At 41.1% G+C, this 15,139-nt stretch overlaps 1 protein-coding gene and 1 pseudogene across 1 annotated transcript in view; one reads left to right on the top strand and one right to left on the bottom strand.

Moving 5' to 3' along the window:
- CASR (calcium sensing receptor) overlaps positions 1 to 5,684 on the bottom strand; it is a 30,935-nt gene extending 25,251 nt beyond the window's left edge. The window contains exons 1-2 of the mRNA XM_005893424.2: positions 5,497 to 5,684; positions 2,753 to 3,059 (exon numbers count right to left, since the gene is read on the bottom strand). Of these exons, the coding sequence (XP_005893486.2) occupies positions 2,753 to 3,059; positions 5,497 to 5,684 (495 nt within the window). The remainder of the gene's footprint in view (positions 1 to 2,752; positions 3,060 to 5,496) is intronic.
- A 6,095-nt stretch (positions 5,685 to 11,779) lies between these two features.
- On the top strand, positions 11,780 to 14,862 carry LOC102277292 (interferon-induced, double-stranded RNA-activated protein kinase pseudogene; annotated as a pseudogene).
- The last annotated feature ends 277 nt before the right edge of the window (positions 14,863 to 15,139 follow it).

The following is a 15,139-nucleotide window of genomic DNA, read 5'->3' as shown; positions in this document are numbered from 1 at the left end:
TGATGTATTTCCACTTTCTAGGACATAGCCAGTTCTATATTTGAGCATGGGAGTGGGTCACCAACAACTGAAAGCCAAGAGCTTTGGTGGTAAAAGATCTTTGCCTAAAGGGGTATCCAAATACCATGTAAAGCATTCATTAGTGCAGAGCTTCCAATTTCTTTTCACCTTACGGCAAGGTGGGGTGAACGGAGGAGAGTGACCAGCTCCGACCACCCTAGACCCCACCCACCATCCCAGACCCAGAGAGGATTAGTGTCTTAGCTCATCTGCAGCACCCTTGGGTATTCTGGCTCATCAGTGAGGAAGTTCCAAGTTACTGGACCATTTCTTCTGAAGGACAAAGCATTTTTTACACTAAATGGAACTTCTCAGAAATGAGGGAATGGTAAGAGCTTTGATTTTGGGAATTATAATGTGAAAGTGACACTTTTTTCTTTCACTGAAACAACCTCCTTCCTGTTCTACTATGAGATCTCATCAGGCAGGTAGTTAGATTAATTGTTGAGATGCTATTGTTTTTAGAGAGCTCCATTTGCAGATTCAAGTGACAGAAAAGTCTATTCAGGCCTTTTGTAAATTCATTCATTATTGTTCACTTCTTGATCTTCTTTTGAAAAATGGGCCAAAAGGGTTTCAAAGATTTAAAAATTACAAACAAACATATCCTTCATGGATATGTTTCTTTTAAAGAATGCATTTACAATATTTGTCTACTTTTAGAAAGGCAAACTATAAAAGTGGGGATAAATACCACTTCATTACCCACTCCTCCCCCAAAAAAGCCCCTTAAAAACACACAAAACTTTTTTGTTGTAAGAGGGAAGAGTCTCATGAATGATTCAGAAAACTTCTAACCACAACTTTTTTCCAGTCAGCCCACTTGTTCCAGCCACTTGGTGGCGTGAGTGGCATTAGAAATACAACTGGGGCCTCTGTAATGGCACCCCACTCCAGTACTCTTGCCTGGAAAATCCCGTGGACGGAGGAGCCTGGTGGGCTGCAGTCCATGGGGTTGCTAAGAGTCGGGCATGACTGAGCGACTTCGTTTTCACTTTTCACTTTCATGCATTGGGGAAGGAAATGGCAACCCACTCCAGTGTTCTTGCCTGGAGAATCCCAGGGACGGGGGAGCCTAGTGGGCTGCTGTCTACAGGGTTGCACAGAGTCAGACGTGACTGAATTGACTTAGCAGCAGCAGCAGTCCTCACCTTGCAGGGCAGTGGTTCCCAGTTCTGCTGTGTGTTAAACTCCTCTAGAGAGCTTTCAGAACTTCTGATGCCCAGGCCGCATCTCACGTTAATTAAACAAGGATCTCTGGTGGGTGAGTCCTAGTCATCAGTATGTTTAAACCTCTTGAAGTGATTCCAACATGCAGCCATGACAGAGAACTGGGGCCACAGATATACTTACATTGGTTTGACTGATAATCATTATGGTTTCCTCAACACTTTTAAAATTCAAGTTCAACTTAACTTGATCTTTCATCCAAACCACAGTGAATTAAAACCCTCCCCTTCATGTTCTTTATTTACTTGATGGCAATTACATCTTACATCTGTTGACCATGACAACTTGCTTTAACTGTGTTTTAAAGTATTACGGCACAATATGCCAAATATAAAGATGCATATTTGCATCTTGCCCAACACATTTACTGTTGCGGGCTTTGTTAGATCATTTTGGCACAAAGATTACAGAGCCAGGGTTTCCCCATGGGAAACACCTTTAATTCACTGAAGTAAGGATTTGGGAAATGATGACAAGACTTTGTCAGTTGCCATGTATATAAAAAGGGATAATGGCTATCACCAAGGAAATGGAAACCTTCCAGCCTAGAAATGTCAATTAGCAAAGGTACTCTTGCAAATTTTAAATACTAGATGTTGAAGAAAATAATTTAAAGTGTGATTTATAATTACATTTAAAAATTGATATCAGAGATGCAACCCAGTTGGGCTGATTCTCCCATCCACGGACATTTAGGTTGTTTCCAATTTTTCACTATTATAAAATGATGTCACAGACCTATAAATATTAACACGAAAAAAGGTTTGCTCTATAGACTTAATGGGAAAAAAATCAGGTCACAAAATGGCATTTAGAGTTTGCTGTCTTTTTTGGTGAAAAAAAACATGCAACTTGGAACAAATATTTATTAAAGCAGTGAATTGTTAGTATCTGAAAGTGTAGACATCTATTTCCCTATCTAGGCTGAGCTCTTGCACAGTAGACACTGCTTATTCATATACATTGTACAAGTACTTGTTGAATGAAACAGGATATTTTCCAGTTCTAGAATGTGCAAGATAATGATTAAGTTCCGTCGAGAAAATATGCTCTACTTTCCTCTGAGCTAAACTTTCAGCCAGAGGAGAGAGAGACAGAGACTTTTCAGGGAATAGGATTTACGGTGGATATTTTTGGTTTGAAAGGTGGGATTTACAGCATTTGGTCTTACTCCTTTTAGGAAGGGCAGAAGAATGGCCATAAACACTAAAGTTAAAAAAAAAAGTTTTATGTTTGAAATAATTTTGGAAGAACTGTGAAGGTCTAGTAGATGTTGATGACTCTGGGGTCTCAGAAATCCCCAATGGTCATGATACAGATAATTAAAAGATCTTTGGTGCCAAAGTAATGCCAGAGAAAGGAAAATATAACAGCAAACTGTATCAACACTGGGTGTGGCATCCTCCGAGCCTGCTGTTCCTGATCCCTGCCCTCATCGCCCCATCTAAGGCAGCATGGGTACCTGGGGGATGTAGAAGAGCCCCAGCAGGTTGGCCACTGCTGTGGAGATGCCCGAGCCAGTAGCTCCCACCACTGCGATGGTAGAGGGGATGTGCTCTGAGCAGTTGCAGAACTCATCAAGGTTCAAAGAGTCAATTTTGTTCTGGGCCACAAAACTCAGGGTGGCCTCCAAGGCTTTAGAGACGGTGTTACAAGTGTCGAATATCCTGTATCCCAGGGTCATGTTGGGAAGAAGGGCTGGACTGCTGTTTATTTCCTCTATGGCAAATATCATAGCTTGTAACCAGCGAAATCCTCGGAAATTATACCTAGAAGAAAGAAGAAATGGAAGAAAGCAAGAGGCTTTCTGGTCAACTTTTTTAGAGTACAGACCGGGCAAAGCTGGGTTTGAACCTGCTCTGTAACTCTAATTTCATGACATTGCCTTTTCTGAGACTCAAAGTCCTCTCTGTAAAACAGGGATAACACCTACCTCAGAGGGAGGCTGTGAATATGAGATAACTACACAAAATTCTCAGTGTGGTGCCTCACACAAAGTTAGGAATCAATAATAACAAGGACTGTGGTTAGTAATAGAATGAATCATTTTTTCTGTATCATCCAGTAAAGAATTTGAAGTAGCTGATATGAAGTATTTTAATAACAGTAATACAGAGATTAAAAAAAAAAAGGATCAGTGAAAATATAAATAGATTAGGATTTTAACACATAGGAACCTAAAACTAGTTTCAGATTTGCAGTCACAAATTTAAACTATGACATTTCTGGAGGTTGAAGGGGAAACAGAAATGAGTGATCTCATCTTCATAAACAAACAAGCAAACACATATTATGCGTAGGAAGCTGTTCACAAACAGTGGTTACTTCTGGGTGGTAGAATGATGAGTTTTAACATCGTGTGCTTTTTCTGGTCTCTTTTATACTTTGTATTTTTAAAAATGAGCATGCATTACTTTTCAAAGAACATTATTTTAAATAAAAATCAGGCAAATGAACAAAGAGAAATAGGGTCCATGACATAGGTTTTGCCCTCCCAGGACACAGCACATAGTGAGAACTTGGTAAGTGTTCTCGATCTGTATCAGTGCCCAGAGAAGAAAACCTAACGATTTCGCAGGTTCTCTCTTTGTATTGTGGGTTTCATGACTTGAACTCAGTGGCAGGGGGAAAGAAATATAAGCTGTTATACTTCACTGTATCAGTTAGCTTCCCAAAGTTCCTGGTCTAACTTTTAACGTGACATTTTCTCTTAGTAATATTTCTTCATATTTCCTTCATTTGTTTATTTTTAAACCTGAAAAGTTATGAAGACATATTATACAATTTTTCATTACACAAAACATCTATACTGCTAAACTGATTTTCCTATCTTTGTGTGTGTGTGTGTGTGTGTGCACGTGTGTGCTCTGTTGCTCAGTTATGTGTGATTCTTTGCAACCCCATGGACAATAGCCTGCCAGGCTCCTCTGTCCATGGAATTTTCCAGGCAAGAATACTGGAGTGGGTTGCCATTTCCTCCTCCAATCTTTCTTTAATACAATTAATATATACATATTACTTCAGGGCAAGCTCTTACGTGATCTCAGCTATGTATGTGGTACCTGCACAACTCTGTCCTCTAGGGTACAACAAAGAGGATATGTGTCCTCATGGATTGTGTGAAGGTTATAAGCAGCAGCATCAAAACTCTGCACTTAGCTTTTCTGCACTCATAAAAAAATGTGAGAATGTTATCTAATTTGTGAACCCTCATTAGAACATGAGCAGAAAACCAGTTTTGCTGGAACAATTGTAGCTTTCATTTTCATTTTCTAGCTATCAGAAAGACAAAGGAGAAGTGCTGGATCCCATCTGGAAGTTATAAGTTTCAAGAGAAAGTGCTCTTCTCTCTCAGAAGATGGGTCAAGGCTTGAGGTGCAGTAACGGTCTCTGATGTTCAGATTAAGGGTGGTAATATACAGCCTACTGTCCTCTGCAGAAGTCAGACACTATTTTAAGGAATTGTGCCCAGTGTTAGATGCCATAAGAGGAGTCATGATAAATTAGGGAACATTAGACAGAGGGCATCCAGAGTGGTGAGGGTCTGAAAATCATGCCCTGAAATAATTATTTAGAAAACCGAGACTACTAGGTCTGGAAAAGAAATGATTCAAGAGGGCATGTTAGCTGTCTTCTAATGGCTGAAGAGAGAGTCCATGAGGGAGTTAGATGGATTCTGTGTTAGCAGGGCGATTTCAGCTTTCTATAAGACTTTCTAATAGGAGTGGTTCCAAATGTTATGGGCTGCATTTTGAAGATGCCTGGGTCATGCCAGTCACTTAGCTTCTTTCAACTTTAAAATCCTTAAAAAAATCAGAGTGAGGCAGCCAACACTCAATTATGACCATTGGGAGCACTTAAGGTCAATGGGAGGTTTTACTACTCAGGTTTGCAAAAACCTACAATAAATTTCTTTCTAGGTACTTAATCTTCCATTAAGCAACACTGCTTCCAGATGAACAATCATGAGTCAGTTACCCAGTGACCGAGCCCAGGCTCCAACAGCCAATGGGTTTTTCTATTTAATATCTTTGACATTTGATTTTTAGAAAAATTTCTTTTAAAAAAATGAGGGGAGGGGATAATAAGCAACAGCATGATGACTAATCACCATTTTTGAAAAGAGAACCAACTTTGAAAAAATTATTTTGGGTTTGGTACAGCTTTTTTCTAACCACCCAGAGAAGAAGCAACTTCTGACTTTACCTGATACACTCCACGGACTCCGGCCTCGACTTTAGATCCTGATCTTTCGCTGCAACCCCAAAATGAATAGGAAAGAGCCCCCCGAGGATAATGTCCCCTTTCTTTTGGGCTCGTTGGTCAGGCCCATAGGCGGAAGTGCACCAGGTAGAAAAAGCCAAGAGGATCCAACAGCAGCTATAAAGTGCCATAGTTCTGCTTTCTCTCCAGGAAGAGGGACTCAAGCGCTGGTGGTCTGGGGGCCCCTGAGGACTTTCCCCCTTGGTGCGACTCACTCCCTGCAGTGGGGGCACATGTCTACAGAATTAATAGAATGGAACCGTGGAGTTTGACTTTCCATTTCTGCCTTCTCCATTGCAGACTAGTGAAGTGGGTGGCTCTTGAGTCTTCAGAAGTCACATCATGCAGAGACCGTGTGTAGTACTTTCTAAAAAAAAGAGAGGCAAAATGAATTCAACTAAGCCTCAATCCCATGTTAGGATGACTGCAACAGAAGTGGCTCAGTATTTCCATTTAGAGAGGCAGGTGGGGAGGGCATCGCTTAGAGGCTCATGTTTATAGCAATTCATGTAAGATACAGAAAACTTCACTTGCCATATTCAGAGCAGAACTGTGTTTAAAGAGGCCACTGATAAACTAAAGCTTCACTGATGTTGCCACTGAATTTTAATCCATTCATTCTTCCCTATGAATAATGCTTAGAACTGGCTTAGTGGTAGCTGTTCCTTGTATTATAATATTATTAATGCTCTTTTATTCAGCATACATGTTTTTATGGAAAATATAGAGTGGGTCATATTTAAGTTTAGATCTGACTATAAGTCAAACAAAAATGTCAGAGAAGGCCACTTATTTTTATTTATTATGGTAGCCTCCCATTTTGGGGCCTCTTCATCCCAGATCTATGGTTTCGGTTTGTAAAATGATACTCCATAAACCTTTGAAGAGCAGTTCTTGTAAAGGATGCAGATAAATCAAGGGTCTGATTATGTTCTACCAGACTCTACAGCTGGATCTAGGGAATGGTCCTTCTGCCTTAGCACCATTATCCTAGTAGGAGCTCTCTGCTTCTCACTTTACACTCTGTCTCACCCTTTCTGTGGGTCAACTTCCAATCACCAATTACATGTTGATTACACAGCCTCTCCTGAGGCTCAGGCCAGGCTCAGGCCCAAGCACTGTAACTGTGAGCTGGGCATCTCCACCCCAATGTCCCACAGGTGCTTCCAACTTGACAGATTCTAAACTCACCTTCCTCTCAACCTTGTTCCTTCTCCTCTGTTTTCTGGCTCAACAAATGACATGCTATCCACAAAGACACAAAATAAGGACTCCTCACTACCTCCTCCCTCTTCTCATGACTGTCTTTCACATTCAAATAGTTACCATGTTCTATAGACTCTACTTCCTAAATGTCATTGGAATGCACCTGCTGTTTCCCATTCCCAAGGCCATCTTAAGTCCACCAGCATTTCTTATCTGGATTTGTGCAATTATTTCCTAACTGGTCTTCCTGTCTCTGGTTTTGTCCCTTTGCAATCCACCTTTGCAAGTCTTTGGATGCCATGGAACAAGTGGTTTGGAGCACAGGCTCTGGAGTTAAACCTGGCTTTGAATCATAGTTCCAACCATTTGACTTTGGAAAAGTTACTTAACCTCTGAACTCAATAAAATAATGCATGGAGAGCCATTAGCACAGTGTAACTAGTAAACTCACAGGAAACACCAGCTGTAATGAATACCTTTCCAGTCTCTTGCTAGTCTTCGCTTTGAACTCCACACTGCAGCCTCACTGAACTTCCATTATATCCTCAAGTACAGGCCTTTTTAAAAATCCTTAGACCTCACATATGCCATTCCCCTACCATGATCCCTCTGGCCTAAACTTTGCCTGGAAAACATCTCTTTGTCTTTCAGCTTTCAGACACCCATAACTGAACTCCTGTGGGCCAGACACAGCCTTGTACCAAGATGTGTGTCCAGCTTGGGAGTGGAGCACAGGTTGGATTTCTAGCCACACTAACCCCTCAGTTGTGCAGTAAGCAACTCAGAGGACTCTTCAGGGTCTCTCAGATTAGGTAGGTCCACCTGTTACAGTTTTTTATATCTTGTATCTTGGAGTTCCAGTCTTGGAAGACTGATCATACTTTATTATAATTAGATGCATAAATGTCTGATTTCAGACTCCAAGCTCTTAACCATGGTCATATACAGCCCCAGCCCCTTAGGAGCCCACCTCCTTCTCCAGTAGTCACTCTAGCAGAGGGTGCTGAGCGCCCATTGGAAGGAGCACCCCAGCAGATACTCAACATTCACAGAATTGTCTCCAATAACGTCTGAACATCCATGACCATCCTAGTTCTATGTCTCCAGTCCTGCTCTCAGACTTTTGGCTTCATTTCTTGTCCTTGGTCATATATTCATTCATACATTTAATAAGTACATGTGCTAAGGACTGGAAATATAAAGGTGCCGCACACAAGGATGTTCTCTACCCTCAGGAGCTCCTCAACCAGTGGGCAGAATCTACTTCAACATTCAGAAGTAAACTACACACACACACACACACACACACACACACAATAGTAACTTTGTTTCCAGTGATTACATTCAACTTTGCTCACCAGCACTTAGCACAACGTCTGAAATAGGAATTGCTGAATAAATGTTTGTTGATTGAATGCATATACAGGAAAGTACTTTGGAAAAAGATAGAAACTAGCATCATGTCAGGTCCTTTAAACATCCAAAGTATTTTGAACCTCACAATGGTGAAGAGGGCAATACCAATTCCACTTTCTAGATGGGGAAATGGATTACTCATGTGAGAAATTCTGGTGCTTGAATTAAGAATGACTCAAGAACTCAGAATTTTAAGAAATCCTGTGTGGTGTACTTTATGAGGAAAGGGGACATTATAACTTGCTAGGGGAAGTCTCTGAGACCTGTTAGATTTTTCCTGTGAAAGATTAACTACCTGGAGAAGTTTATTAACTTCATTAGTACATTCAACAGAAAATTTATGGCAAGTAATAGATAAAGTAGAGATTTTGGGTCAATTTACAGCAGTTAATTCCACGAGTCTAATGTGGTTTCCAAACTACCCTTTTTAGTCTAATTACCGGGGTCTAATTGTTTCAAAGCTGAGAATCATTTTATACCCTTCTTCCCCCTTACCTCCCACATCCAAATATATTGTTCCATTGACTCTACCATCTCTTTCCACTCCGTTTTTCCTTCTTGACTGCTTTAGCTAGACTACCATTGCCCCACCACCCCCAACTTCTTTGTTGCAAAAGTTTTCTTTTATTTCCACCTCATTCCTCCTAACCCCTACATATTGACAATCACAGAAGTATCAAGTGTGATCCTAGCACAGAGGATTAACTATTGGGTTCATCATTGTGACTTTAGCTTGTAATAATTCGAATGCAAAAGTTCTGAATAATCACTAACATTTCGGTTGTAGGATCTATGGTAGGGACTTTGAATTGTATCCCTCATATATTATACTCCTTTTATGGCACAGTAAAATAGTTTTTACCTGGATAAGGTTGTTCAGAATAAAGACTACTTTCTCCATAATTATGTGTGGTCATATAACTACATTATAATTATGTGTGGCCATATGACCACGCTTTAGCCAATGGGACGTAAGCTGAAGTACCCTATGGCAGCTAACTATGCTTAAGAAAACTACGAAACTATGCTTAAGAAAGAGTTGGTGTTTGTTCTTTGTTATTTCATCTCCCCCTATGCTTAAGAAAGAGTTGGAAACTATGCTTAAGAAAGAGTTGGTGTTTGTTCTTTGTTATTTCATTTCGCCCTTCCTCTGTTCTGCTGCATGGAGGTGGATGTGACAGCTGGAGCCTATCTTGAACCATGAACCATATCCCAGGGAATGATGGTGCCATGACCTGAGGATTTCATGAAGCAGAATCTCAGGCTGTTCCTGAATTTTTACATGACAGAGAAAGAAAGCTTCTAGCTGGTTAAGCTATGTTATGTATATATATATACATATATATATGTTATGTATATATATATGTATGTATGTATATATATATATATATATATAGGCAGCTATGTTAACAGTTGGTTTCTCTTGGTGGTTCAGTAGTAAAAGAATCTGCCTGCCAATGCAGGAGATGCAGGAGAGCCCAGTTTGATCCCTGGGTTGGGAAGATCCCCTGGAGGAGGAAATGGCAACCCACTCCAGTATTCTGGCCTGGAAAATCCCATGGACGAGGAACCTGGTGGGCTACAGCCCACAGAGTTGCAAAGAGTTGGACACAACTGAGTGATTAAGCAGCACATGCACGATATTAACAGTGTCTTATCCAAGAGTCACAAATAAACTCATTTGTTCTCCTCACTATAAGTTCATTTCACCTAAATCGTATATAATCATGTTTACCTCCTGCAAAAAGTATCTCAAACACAAGCTGAAGCTAGTATTTCTTCTTTATCTCAATGGCAGACAGAAGAAGAAGAAATGACTCAGACTAGCTGGTTTTAATTTAGAAGGTCCTTGAAGTCGTGAGTGTTTCAGTACTGACAGGTGATTGATTGATTATTGAGCTCCTCATCCAAGAGACTTGGGATGGGAGGTCAGAGCAGACTGGTCTATGGTTCCACAAGTTCATGAGCTTCTAAATTCATGCAATTACTTATTCACTCAAAAAACATTGATTGAGCTCCTCTATTTGCTAACCAGTCCATCCTAAAGGAGATCAGTCCTGGGTGTTCACTGGAGGGACTGATGCTAAAGCTGAAACTCCAATACTTTGGCCACCTCATGGGAAGAGTTGACTCAATGGAAAGGACCCTGATGTTGGGAGGGATTCGGGGCAGGAGGAGAAGGGGATGACAGAGGATGAGATGGCTGAATGGCATCACCGACTCGATGGATGTGAGTTTGAGTGGACTCCGGGAGTTGGTGATGGACAGGGAGGCCTGGCGTGCTGCAATTCATGGGGTCGCAAAGAGTCGGACACGACTGAGCGACTGAACTGAACTGAGGGAGTGCAAGGTATTAAGGAAAGAAAGTTGAGATTGTTGTCGTCAAGGCGCTCAAGGTTTAAAAGGAGACAGGATGGTGTATTATAATTACAGTGATACAAATGCTAAGAAGAAGAATGAATTAAGCATTGAGAAAGTACACAGGGAGGCGTGACATTCTTTCTGGTGACTGCCTTGAGACAAAATTAATTCACAGTAGGGGCTGGAAGCTTCAAGGGGGTGGGGCCTGTCTCTTTTCCCCATTGTAAACTGGCACCAAGCACAGTGCCTAGAACTTAGTAGATGCTCCACAGATATTTGCTGAATGAATAAATGAAGCATAACCAGTTAAAACTAGGGACTGGTTGGGCAATTCTAGGATGGAACAGGGAAGGGGTTAACCCACAAGACTGAAAGTTCCCAAGGGAAGGGGCTTCAGGATCACAGTTGCATCCCCAGCATGGAACCAGGAACCTGGTACTGAATGGGTGCCCCCAAAATACCTGTTGAACTTGGCATTTGTCCAAAAAGTTGGATGGCTCATCCAAATTCCAGAGTCAAGGACAATTAACACAGGACAGTGAGGCGAGGTTAGGGGGTCAACCCAGAAACACTTCAATTTTCATAAAAGAAATCTTGGCTCTTTTAAATGGCTTTAACATTTTGAGAAATTCTGTACTCTAGAGGAGAATGGTTTTGTCCACATTTCAATGAGAGAAAACAGAGGCACAGACCTTCTGAACATAAAATTACTTAGTAAATGAGAAGCACAACAAGCTCAGAAACTACAATTTCTCAACTCCCAGCCTGCAGAAATAAGAATTCTAGGTTGCCTAGAAAAAAGGTGATTATGGAACCCAAATAGATTTCCAATAGAGATCACTTATCATTTTTCTTCCTAGGGCAAGTACACGGATTTGTCTCTGGTTTATTGTACTGTAATCTTTGCCCTCTTTCGTCATTCTGATTTTGAAGAATACTAACAGTAAGCTGTGAAGCCACCACTGCAGAAAGATGAAACGTGTATGTTTTAATGGGGGTGAACAGGAAGGAAAAACCTGAGAAAGTTCAACTGATAATCACAAAACCCCATGGAGCTGGTTCTGGTTACAGACTTTTTACCTCTTGCTGAGGACACATCCACAATGTGGGTTATTATAAGCACCTGATACACATTTGCCAAAGAATTAGAGACCTCTTATCTGTGATCACCGATGTGACTGATCTCAGTTCTGTGTCAGACTTCACTCTTTCTATATGAGAGCAGGGGACACCTTGTTTTACCATGAGGGCCCTCTTTCAGCACCGCGGGAGCACAGACTGCTGGGTCACACTCGGCTGCCTTTCTCCAGCCCTGCTCGCCACTGCCCACCAGCTGCACAGGTTCTTACCCTCCATCTCCCTGACGACAGGTGTGACTTTTGAAGAGTCCATGCCTCATTTAGCTCTGGTAATGGCTTAATTGAGTCGGAAAATGCAAGGACAGGAGCGTGATAAAAAACCAGCTGAGTTGGGTTCCTGTTAGTCATTGGAAAAAACTACCAGGGAAGGGACAAGAAAGGAAGGATGGACTGGAGTGGGGAGGAGCAGCATGGGGTGCCAAGCAAAGTGGGGCAGAGAGCTCAGACAAAGCAAATAAAGAAGATGAATAGGAGAGGAAATGGACATTCATTAATGTTGTACTATGAGCTCCTTGATGCAGGGTCTGGGACCTGGAGGGGTTCCGTGAATGACTGAATGACTATGTGTGTGGAGGGCCCAGGGCATGATACACTGTCTTAGAAGTTTACAAAACTATTGCAAAAAGAGACAGAAGAAGAAAAAATAGAATGAGAGTTGAGGGGGGTGAAAATTCCAAGTTAAAAAATGACAAGAAATGCTCATTTCTCTGGTTGAGAATCTCGTGAGTTGAAAATAAGTGGACACTGGCTTTGGGCTTTGATTTTGCCTGTTCTGTTCCATGGCAGAACTGAATGAGTTCCTGGGGGTGTGAGACACAAGTTACGAAATTCCTTGTTCTGAAATGTTTCCTTTAAGAAAGCTCTGCTGATAGATGTGTGGACACCCTCAGACTTAGTGAAATGTTTCAGGTGAAAAGTAAAGACATGCAAGTCATGTTTCTATAGAGAAAATGCCAGAGCCTCAAGTCCTATGTGAAAGAACTGTTTCTGTTGAGTAATGTCTCAGTATTGCCTTTCAAAATCTCAGGGAACCCTGACAACCCAGGGTGGCATTTTTCAGCTTCGTTCCCCAAGATGATCTGCCACCACAAAGTATTCTGCGGGTAAAATAAGGTTGTGTACTTTATGCCACAAGGGCACATTCACCTCCCCAAAGCTCTGATAAGTCTTGCAGTAAAGAAAGCTGCTTCACTTTAACCCACTCATTTCCAGATTTATTTCAGCCTGGGACACGTTTCTCCCTTCAGGACACTTGTTACAATGCTGTGAAGTACAGGCTGGGGAAGTGCTGATGTAGGTGAAAGCATAAAACCCTTCACCTGAGCCTTTCCCATTCTCTCTGGATGCATTTTTGAATGAGGAGGTATGTCTGCCTCTCCCTGGACCTAGCATTTTTTGTAACCCCAGCTATGAAATTCCAAAAGATAATACCGGGGAAAGGAAGGATTGAGGTGGAGAGGTGAGCACTGACACATATTAGAGTCATTTTCTGGTTTTGAGCATATATGCCTTCTCTCTCCTCCTAAGGGAATATTTCTGCTGAACTCAATAAACTTGCACACCCAGCCCTTCTCTCTCCTACTTGCAGTTCTTCTGGCCTCAAAACTGTCCCCCTACAAGACCATGGGAACATGCAGTGGTGTGCTGGCAAACCAGCTCTTTGAAGGCCAAGTGAAAAACAAAAACAAACCCCCAAATGCCCTGATTTGTAGTGTTTACTGAACATTCCCACCATGGCTGAATTCAAGCTACCAATGGCTTAACAAACAACTTGCATAAATCCTGGATATTTAACCACGGGCTCTTGTGAAGCACTAGAATCTACTGAAGCATACCACTCGGACACATCTCTAAGTAAATGGAATCCTGGTCTTTGGCAAAACTGCCCAAATTACTTTATAGACATTATGAATCTTTTATCTGCTGTTTCCCTCTCTGCTCCAACTGCAAGCTGCAAGGAAGCTGCAAGCCAAATTTGTGGCCTCATTCTAGCTAAGATAGACACTGCTGCTAAGCTGTTAAGTCACTTTAGTTGTGTCCGACTCTGTGCGACCCCAGAGACGGCAGCCCACCAGGCTCCCCCATCCCTGGGATTCTCCAGGCAAGAACACTGGAGTGGGTTGCCATTTCCTTCTCCAATGCACGAAAGTGAAAAGTGAAAGTGAAGTTGCTCAGTCATGTCTGACTCCTAGTGACCCCATGGACTGCAGCCTACCAGGCTCCTCAGTCCATGGGATTTTCCAGGCAAGAGTACTGGAGTGGGGTTGCCATAAGTTTGCTAGATGATACCAAATTGCTTTCAGAAGTGATTATACTTATCTTTTTTACTTATCTTTTCATGGTCACCATATTATCCAACTAGATTGTTAGCTATTTAAGACAGAGATAGATCTGATACTATTTTTGCCTAGAAACATTAGGCATTTAATAAATATTCATTAATTAATTGATTCACTGATTGGTATTAAAAAGAAAATTTGAGGGATTCTTTTGGTATTTTCACAATAAGAAGATGATCCATGGGAAAATCAAATGTAAGAATGTTTCGTTCACTACCACAGTTGTTGGGATGGGCTTGATTATGATCCTGAGGAAAGCTTAAATTCTTCAAGATCAAAGACTAGGTGCCTTTTCATCCAAATGGAATATTGTGATAAAGGTACATTGGAGCAATGGATTGACAAAAGAAGAGGCAAGGAACCAGACAAACATTTGGCTTTGGAGTTCTTTCAACAAATAACAACAGGAGTACATTATATACATTCAGAACAGTTAATTCATAGAGACCTTAAGCCAAGTAACATATTTTTAGTAGCTATGAACCAAATCAAGATTGGAGACTTTGGACTGAAAAATGATGAAATGTGGACAAGTAAAAAGGAAACTTTAAGATACATGAGCCCAGAACAGCTTTCTTCCGTGAAAGACTATGGAAATGAAGTGGACATCTATGCTTTGGGGCTGATTCTTACAGAACTTCTTCATATATGTCCCACTTATTTAGAAACAGCGAAGTTATTTGACAATCTAAGGAGTGGCAACTTAGACGTATTTGATGACCAAGAAAAAGATCTTGGAGAAATTACTCTCAGTGGACCCCAAGAAACGACCTACCACATCTGAGATACTGAAGACTTTGAAGGAGTGGAATAATGTTACAGAAAAAAGGAAACGAAACACATGTTAGATGCTTAAAAAAGTATCCTGCTTCTGATAATTCCATTTTCCTGTCAGTGTCTAAAATCTGCTTGGGAATATTGATGGTATTTATCTTCTATTTTCATTTTTTCTCTTAATTTTTTTTTTGCCACATTTGAAGAAAGGTTTACATTTTTTCTTACTTCAGATAGAAACTAGAAGCGTGCATTTTTGTGTTCTAATATTATTTGTGGTATTACTTTTTCTTATTTCTTACTGCTCTTGTTTCACTCCAATTTCCTCACCATGTTAAATCTTTCATTTTT

Source organism: Bos mutus, chromosome 1 (genome assembly GCF_027580195.1).
Source record: "Bos mutus isolate GX-2022 chromosome 1, NWIPB_WYAK_1.1, whole genome shotgun sequence".
NCBI classification, from domain to species: Eukaryota; Metazoa; Chordata; class Mammalia; order Artiodactyla; family Bovidae; genus Bos; species Bos mutus.
The sequence above is the reverse complement of the archived record's forward strand: the minus strand, read 5'-3'. Positions and strand labels throughout refer to the sequence as shown.